At 38.0% G+C, this 9198-nt stretch overlaps 1 protein-coding gene across 2 annotated transcripts; it reads right to left on the reverse strand.

The window, feature by feature from the left end:
• Positions 1-148: 148 nt before the first annotated feature.
• Positions 149-4871, reverse strand: LOC130549776 (cell surface glycoprotein 1-like). Of its 2 annotated transcripts, none has more exons than XM_057327099.1 (18): positions 4301-4871; positions 3506-3578; positions 3296-3420; positions 3125-3209; positions 2926-3023; positions 2682-2787; positions 2518-2597; positions 2337-2418; positions 2175-2254; positions 2000-2075; positions 1814-1911; positions 1521-1602; positions 1302-1432; positions 1048-1180; positions 890-963; positions 618-699; positions 394-527; positions 149-275 (listed from the first exon to the last, which is right to left on the reverse strand). In XM_057327099.1, exons 1-18 carry the CDS (start codon positions 4482-4484, stop codon positions 238-240), a joined length of 1761 nt encoding a protein of 586 aa, XP_057183082.1. In that variant the 5' UTR covers positions 4485-4871; the 3' UTR covers positions 149-237. The 2 variants fall into 2 exon arrangements, with proteins under 2 accessions (XP_057183082.1, XP_057183081.1); XM_057327098.1 differs by having other exon boundaries at positions 2518-2603.
• Between the last annotated feature and the right edge of the window lie 4327 nt (positions 4872-9198).

Here is a 9198-nt window from a genome sequence, read left to right on the forward strand (position 1 = left end):
CGATGCTGCAGGAGGATCTGAAGCAGGATTCTCTAGCACTTGGCTTGTGGCAGAACTATGATGTAAAAAAATACAAGTACAGTGAGTACAATTTCTGCAAACATTCGAACACTTATAAATTGACAGAATTTGTTTAACTCACTCAGGTTCAGGATCTGGTGTCGGTGTGACCGGTGGTTCAGAGGGAAGCTGCTGTCTGTCCTCCAACATGCACGTGTTTTCAATGTTGGAGTCAGACTACAGCTCGGTCCTCATCTCCTGCTCCTCTGGTGAACCTGTTTAGAGCAAATCAGAAGAGGGATAAACATGTTCATCCAAAATTAGGCATTTTAATGCAGTTTTGAAAAATGATGTTGGGCAGATTGGAAAATAATAATAATAAACTAAACTTACAAAATTTATTCCTCCCTCTCCGACTCTTCTTCTTCTTCTTCTTCGACACTACAGGAGGTGTACTGGACACATCAGGATCCTCAGGGTTGTCCATGTTGTGTTCCACATTCTGTGGGTCCTTAATTGTTGGTTCCCTAAAAATCCAAATATTTTGAGTAGTGTTTTCACAAACATTCAAGCACTTATAGATTGCTGTATAAATCAAGAGAATTTTCACAACTCACTCAGATTGAGGTGTGGGGTCCGCTGGGACAGGGGTCTCTATAGACGCCTCCTGTTCAATCAGCTCCACATTTTCTGCAAAAGCTGTTGAGAACAATTCAGAGTAGCTAAATGACACAACTGTTCATCCAATGACTGATAAATCTCTAAAAACTGTCTAACATTAGTTCTAAATTTCACAAAGACACTGAGAAACATGCTATCAGAAGTAAGACTCTCAAAAGAGTTCTGAAAAATTAAAGAGCATTGACAGTGTTGGAATGTAATTACTTACAGACTCTTTTCTTCTTTTTCATCTTTCCTTCAGACGCTCCAGGAGATATAATGGAGACGTCTGAAGCGGAATGTCTAAAAATACAAGGAAAAATACTGTAAGTACCAATTCTGCAAAAATTTGAACACTAATAACTTGACAGAATTACTTTAACGCACTCAGGTTCAGGATCTGGTGTCGGTGTGACCGGTGGCTCGGGGGGAAGCTGCTGTCTGTCCTTCAACATGCACAGGTTTTCATTGTTGGAGTCAGACTGCAGCTCGGTCCTCATCTTCTGATCCAGTAGTAAATCTGTTTAGAGCAAATCAGAAGAGGGATACACATGTTCATCCAAAATTAGGCATTTTAAAGCAGTTTTGAAAAATGAAGAGCACTGATAGTGTTGGGCAGATTGGAAAATAATATAACTTACAAATTGCAGACCTCCCTCTCCGACTCTTCTTCTTCCTCTTAGACACTGCAGGAGCTGTACTGGACATGTCAGGATCCTCAGGCTGGTCCATATTGTTTTCCACATTTTGTGGATCCTTAATTGTAGGTTCCCTAAAAATCCAAGTATTTTAAGTGTTGTTTTCACCATCATTCAAGCACTTAGACTGCTGTATAAATCAAGAGCATTTTCACAACTCACTCAGATGGAGGTGCGGGGTCCGCTGGGACAGGGGTCTCTATAGACGCCTCCTGTTCAACCAGCTCCTGTTGTTCTGCAAAAGCTGTTGAGAACAAATGTGTAGATAAATTACACAAAACTGTTCAACCAATGATTGACAAATCTACAAAAAAAATGTGTATATACAATTTTGTATATAAAACATTCTAAATTTCACAAACACACTGAGAAACATGCTACCAGAAGTAAGATTCTCAAGAGTTTGGAAAAATAAAAGAGCATTGATAGTGTTGGAAAAGAATGTAATAACTTACAGACTCTGTTCTTCTTCGGTTCAGGCGCTACAGGAGAGGACGTCCTATACACGTCTAAGCTGGGAAACTCCAGCATCATCCCATCTTGTGCGGAGGACCTTATTGTCGAATGATGACAGATATTTTAAGTTACTGTTTCTACAGACATTCAAGCTGTGTATAAATCAAGAGAATTGCTCGACTCACTCAGATGAAGAAAGTGCTGGAGTCTGCCACACATTTGTGACAGTCTTCTGGGTGACCTCTTCCTTGTGTGATGAAGCTGTTGAGAGCAAATAAGAGCAGGTCAATGACACACCTGTTTATCCAGAATTAGGGTTTTCAAAACAGTTTTGTAAAATAAAGAGAATTGATGCTTTACTCTCTGCAGGAGTGTTCTTTGGCCTGTCTCGAGGGTTCACTCCATTCACTGTGGAGGAGCTTGTGGCCGGAGCTTGATGTCTAAAAATACAAAGAAAAGCACTGTAAGCACCACTTCTACAAATATTCGAGCAATTATAAATTGACAGAATTGTCAACTCACTCAGGTACAGGAGCTCGTGTCGGAGTCACACGGGGCTCGATGGATATTTTTTGTCCACCTATCTCCTGGATTCGTGCAAAACCTGTTGAGAACCAATCAGAGTAGAATAATGACATACCTGTTCATCCAAAATGAGGGTTTTCAAAGCAATATTGAAAAATAAAAGGCATTGAAACTGTACTCTTTTCAGGAGTGTTCCTTGGTCTGCTCCATAGATTCCCTCTATTTATTCCAGAGGGTCTTGTGGCAGGACCTTGACGTCTAAAACTACAAAGATGAATACCGTAAGTACCATTTGTGTAAACATTCAAGCACTTCTACATTGACAGAATTTGTTCAACTCACTCAGGTACAGGAGCTGGTTTACGTGGGGCACGGGGCTTGGTGGAGAGATGCTGTCCCTTCTCCAGCATACACAGATTTGTGCTCCTTGTCTCCATCTGCGGAAAACCTGTTGAGAACAAATCAGAGCAGGTAAATGATACACCTGTTCATCCAATGACTGATATCAAAAACTAGAGTTTTCATAACAACAAAACAAAGAGCACTGACAGTGTAGGGCCGACTGGAAAAGAATATAATAACTTACACATTTTATTCCTGCCCTTGCGATTCTTATTCGCTGAACTGGACACGTCAGCTGAAGCCGGATCTTGAGACATGTCCATGTTCCCGTTTTGTGGACCCCTAAATTTACAATAGAAATCCAAGTATTTTTAAGAAGTGTTTTTACAGACATTCAAGCATTTAAGACTGCTGTATCAATCTAGAGAGATTTCACAACTCACTGAGATGAAGGTGCGGGGTCCGCTGTGACAGGCGACGCCTCTATAGACGCCTCCTGTTCAACCAGCTCCTGCTTTTGTGCAAAAGCTGTTGAGAACAAATCAGAGTAGACAAATGACACAACTGTTCGTCCAATGATTGATAAGTCTATAAAAACAAATGTTATAACTTACGAATTTTGTTCTTCCTTTTCTTCATCTGTGGTTCAGATGCTACAGGAGATGACGTTCTGTACACGTCTAAACTCGGAAACTCTAGCATCTGGTCTTGTGGGCTCGGTCCGGACGTTGCAGAAGAGCTTATGGTAGAATGATGACAGACATAAGTGACTGTTTCTACAGACATTCAAGCTGTGTATAAATCAAGAGAATTGCTCGACTCACTAAGATGAAGAAGGTGCTGGAGTCTGCCACATATCTGAGACGCTCTTCTGACTGAACTCCTTGTGTGACGAAACTGTTGAGACAAATAAGAGCACGTCAATGACAATAAATAATACTATATGCTTTTATGTAGATTTATGCAAACATTACTACATTTTATTCCATTGAAATTAATGATTTTAATCTCTCTCTCTATATACAGTATATATTTATTATTTATGCAGTATAGAGAATACCTTCAAAATAAAGCATTTTGTCAGCCTTATTTGATTAAAACAATAACAAAACAGGAATGGATAGATGAGTCAGACATATCACTTACAATCAGACTATTTTTGTATTTCATATGGCAAGTGTTAAGTTTTTAAGATCATTTAGCCTTGCAGATTTTTTACCCATAGAAAGTGACACAAAAGCCATACTGTCTGTGAAATCCAGGCTAGAATATCAATGTTATTGTAATATTAGCCATAAAAATGACGAAAATAGTTCACGAGTGTAAATGAGAGACTACAATAGATGTCGATTAGTGAAATTAATGAATTTACTGACGTTTCGTTTCATTATTTTAAACATAAATAAATAAAGTTGGTTTCCTAAACATTGACTTCAATGACATGGCCTTCCTCGGTCAATATTAAAGATATCAAAATGTAAACAGATCGACTTCATGTAGCAAACAGTTAATAACTAACGTTAATTCATTACTTTAACTGGCTTTTCACAGACAAAGTCACAAATTAAAGAGCATTGATAGCGTTGGTCAAAAATATAGGTAATAAATATGTAACTCACCATTCTTAAGCCTCTTAACGGTCTTCTGGACTGGGGCTGATGGCACCGGATCATTGGCCTTCGTTTTACCCCATGATGGTAAGGTTATATCCGGTTCATCCTCCTCGTCTTCAAGGTCCCAAGCGAAGTTAGCCCATGACATTTTAGGCTGACATTCGCGGATGAAATCAACTGGTAATCTCATCGTGATATCAGGTCTGAATCCAACCAAGTCGATGAATGTGATCTGTTGCGATGTTTTGATCTCGGTGATGTCTCGCGATCAGGTGGAGTCAACGAATAAAGTGACCTTTAGGCCACTCTTCGGTCTCACTTCTTTCACGCAAAAACAGCAAACCAGCAAAAACACGCCAAGAATCACACTAGAAAGCAAAAGCACTCGAAAAGTTTTGATCTCTCGCAAGCTCAAAACACGCAGCACTCGCCAAAAACAAACCCACGCCGACTAAGGTGATGCAGCGCCTTATAAGCAGTCACACAGAACTCGCGCTATTATTGCGTCATAATCATATCAGTCACAAGATCAGGGGCCGCTTGCACAAAACTGTTTTAGACAAGTGTTTACTTTGAAGTCAGTTGCATAAAATCTTAGATGGGTCTAATTTAAGACAAAAAATAAGACTAATGTCCCCCTGGCAAACTTTTTGTTATCAGCATTGTTGCCAAGGAAACTAACAAACATCAACAGCTCTAGGGTGCATTTTGTAATGGCTAATTTCAATCTTTTGTTTTATGAACGGGCATAACGAAGAGTAAGAGTTTTTAAAGACCCTCTGGAAATACTTCATGAAAAGGAATTGCTGGAGAACTAAGATTTCCAAGAGATGCAATACAAGAATTAGTAACTGATTTAGAGGATCATTTAAGGCCTGAAACTTCAAGGAATGTTAGCATCCCTCCACTGCTACAAGTATGTCTAGCACTATGCTTCTTCTGTGCAACAGGCTGTTTTGTAAATGCAGCTCCAGACTTAATTGGGGTACACAAGTCCACAGCATCAAGAATTATTCATTGAGTTTCTGCTGCGCTGTCAGAGAGACTTCCTCTCTATCCAACCGATGTCTCTACCTTGAATAAAGTGAAGGTGGATTTTTTCAACATTGCTGGATTTCCAAACGTAGATCTTAGTGTTAATAATTTTGATAAATTCTAAAAGTAAAAGATAACTTTCCTTTTAACAGAGATCTTGCACCCCCAGACATGGAGGGTGACCTAATACTTGAGGACCCAGCTCTGGAAATCCCTCAGGCAGGAGATGAAGATGGATCCGGAAGTCATATTCGACAAATGATTGTAGAGAACATTTTTTCAATTTGACTGAAAAAAAATGAAAGAATGAATATCTTAAAACGTACCTCACACGTATTGTAATGTATTTATTAAACTTTTTTTTTACAAAGAAGGCGATGCAGTAGATCAGCAAAAACTAGTGAAATGCAATATTTTTAAACTACCTTAGGCTTTACTAAAACACACTTTGAACATTTAGATCAAAGTAAAGATCCTGTATGTAAACACTGCTTTCATTTAACTACTGCACATAACAAGTAGATTCAGCTTCGCGGACAATGGTCAAAGAGATCTACAGTTCATGGTCAAGTTCAAGTTTCTGTAGCTCCACCTTGAGCTTAGTTTTTTCCAATTGTAGTTTTTCAATTTCTAATTGTAGTTTTGCTTCTTCCAGTGTTAACACTTTATACTGTTTTTCAAGTATATCGTTCATGGTTATCTTGCTTGGAGTGTCTTTCTGTGTCTCAGTGTCTGAGCCGCTTCCCACAGGTGCCACTTGGGTATTGTCCGAACCATCATCTTTAAAAAAAGAACAGCATTATTAATGTCAAGAAGTGAAATGAACACCTTTTTGTCATAAAATGAGTCGATTAAACCTACGAATATCAAGAGTGCAAAACCGACACATCTAATCACACACTTACATACATGCACACATACAGCTCCAGACTTAATTGGGGTACACAAGTCCACAGCATCAAGAATTATTCATTGAGTTTCTGCTGCGCTGTCAGAGAGACTTCCTCTCTATCCAACCGATGTCTCTACCTTGAATAAAGTGAAGGTGGATTTTTTCAACATTGCTGGATTTCCAAACGTAGATCTTAGTGTTAATAATTTTGATAAATTCTAAAAGTAAAAGATAACTTTCCTTTTAACAGAGATCTTGCACCCCCAGACATGGAGGGTGACCTAATACTTGAGGACCCAGCTCTGGAAATCCCTCAGGCAGGAGATGAAGATGGATCCGGAAGTCATATTCGACAAATGATTGTAGAGAACATTTTTTCAATTTGACTGAAAAAAAATGAAAGAATGAATATCTTAAAACGTACCTCACACGTATTGTAATGTATTTATTAAACTTTTTTTTTTACAAAGAAGGCGATGCAGTAGATCAGCAAAAACTAGTGAAATGCAATATTTTTAAACTACCTTAGGCTTTACTAAAACACACTTTGAACATTTAGATCAAAGTAAAGATCCTGTATGTAAACACTGCTTTCATTTAACTACTGCACATAACAAGTAGATTCAGCTTCGCGGACAATGGTCAAAGAGATCTACAGTTCATGGTCAAGTTCAAGTTTCTGTAGCTCCACCTTGAGCTTAGTTTTTTCCAATTGTAGTTTTTCAATTTCTAATTGTAGTTTTGCTTCTTCCAATGTAAACACTTTATACTGTTTTTCAAGTATATCGTTCATGGTTATCTTGCTTGGAGTGTCTTTCTGTGTCTCAGTGTCTGAGCCGCTTCCCACAGGTGCCACTTGGGTATTGTCCGAACCATCATCTTTAAAAAAAGAACAGCATTATTAATGTCAAGAAGTGAAATGAACACCTTTTTGTCATAAAATGAGTCGATTAAACCTACGAATATCAAGAGTGCAAAACCGACACATCTAATCACACACTTACATACATGCACACATACTAATAGACAAAGATCATATTCTGTATGAGACAGACTATTATAGTTATAGTTGTGAAACAGTTGTGTCATTATTTGTGTTTAACACTAATTTAGATGTTTAGATATATGAGAGTCCTTTCCAATAGATGGCATTAACCTATTGAATAGGATGTCAAATACTGTTTTTAAATATTGCTAACAAATACTGCACCGTTTTAATACTTCCTCTAATTTTTATTATTTCACATAGAAATAAATGGTGCATAATATTTAGGTGTACACTGTTTAGTACTATGGAGTCCACTCAAAATATCACTGTCAAATATTACTAAAATTAAAAATATCAATGTACAAAAAAATGTTAGGTTGCTTGTCTTCAGTTTTGACCACAAAGAACATTTAAATGTAATGTAAGGGGAGATGCTTTACCTTCACAGGCATTTTGTGTTGTTTGGTCCTGGCTTGACACAGGCGCTGCTTTGTTTTAAGTGAGCAATGTTAGCGTTACCTCGTGATCTATTAGACGAGACATTCAATTGAAAACCGTGTGTAAAGGAAAAATCTTTTTGTTGTCTTTTTAAATTTAGGAGCCTGTCCTCCTCCAGTTGCAGGTTTTTTTCGCTTGAATATTTCCTTCTTTGCCTCCTGTACCATGTTTTTAAATGTTTCACGGTTCGTAAAACAGACGGATTTACGCCATTAACCTTCTCCGTAATCGTTGCCCAAGCCTTATGTTTTTTACTATTTTAATTGAAATCGCTAAATTTGTTCATTAAAATAGATTTTGTTGCATTGTATTCCTCTTAAATGCTTCAAGTGTTTTACTGAAGTGAGTGGCTGAGTCCGAAATCGCATACTGCCATACTATATAGTAGGCGAAAAGCAGTAGGCGAACAAATAGTAACGTTATGTCCGAAACCTCGGGCTTCATAAAACAGTAGGCGAGAATTTCCCGGCTGGTGCACTATTTCTCGCGAGATTTGGACGTGCGTATACTACTGTTGCGTCCGAATACACCTACTTACCTACTATATATTATGAGAAAACATTAGTATGTCCGAATCCTCAGTATTCATAAAAGAGTAGGTGAGAAATTCCCGGATGGCTTACTGGTTACGCCCACATTCTAAAGCACCCAGCGACAGATACTTGGGATACTTATGAGCCCACGGGACAGAATAAGTTCAAACAGGAGCATAGAGAACTGCGATTCAGGTGTTTTCAAAAGTGAGTATTACTAGCCAACAATGCGTTTCTTAGCGTTGCAGTCGCATTTGTTAAAGTGCTGTAGCGTAAAGTTAAACTGTAAGATGCTACATAGTAAAGTATATTTGTGATTTTGCTGTGAAAATGCAGTTTTAATATTTCTAGCTTAAAGGTGCGTTCCACGCACACACGCGTCTTCGAAGTAGACTTAATGTTACATATATTAAAACCATACGCAAGTTAAAGACGCTTTTTAATGTCTGTGTAACATGTGACCTGTCATTTTCTCTATAAAGTATTGCAAATATGAATGAAGACCTTGAATAAAGATGAATAAAGACTTACATTACTGTGATGAAGTACACATCACAGTAATGTAGCTTACGTCTATTAACATAAAGCATTGTTCACTGCTTGCATAGATACATATAAGTAATGTAAATAAACATATTTACTTAAGTAACTAAACATAATGTATATATTTTATTTGTCCATTAGTACTGTTGATGAATTCAGGAAAATTTGAGTTGAATAAACAGCGAGTTAACACACGTGCAACTACCTCCACATTTAAATGCAGTATTGAGCACAAATCACAGAGGTCACTTGAATCTTGTTTGACTGTTACAGGGACAGATGAGCACACTCGTTAAAATCACGAAAGTGGCGATGGTGGTCAGCTGCGAGATGGCAGTAGGATGTGGGGTTCAACGCCTGTATATACAGGATCATTTGTTACAACAATAAATTGAAATAAAGCTTTGATGTGATA

Source organism: Triplophysa rosa, unplaced genomic scaffold, assembly GCF_024868665.1.
Source record: "Triplophysa rosa unplaced genomic scaffold, Trosa_1v2 scaffold172_ERROPOS920077+, whole genome shotgun sequence".
Lineage (NCBI taxonomy): Eukaryota > Metazoa > Chordata > Actinopteri > Cypriniformes > Nemacheilidae > Triplophysa > Triplophysa rosa.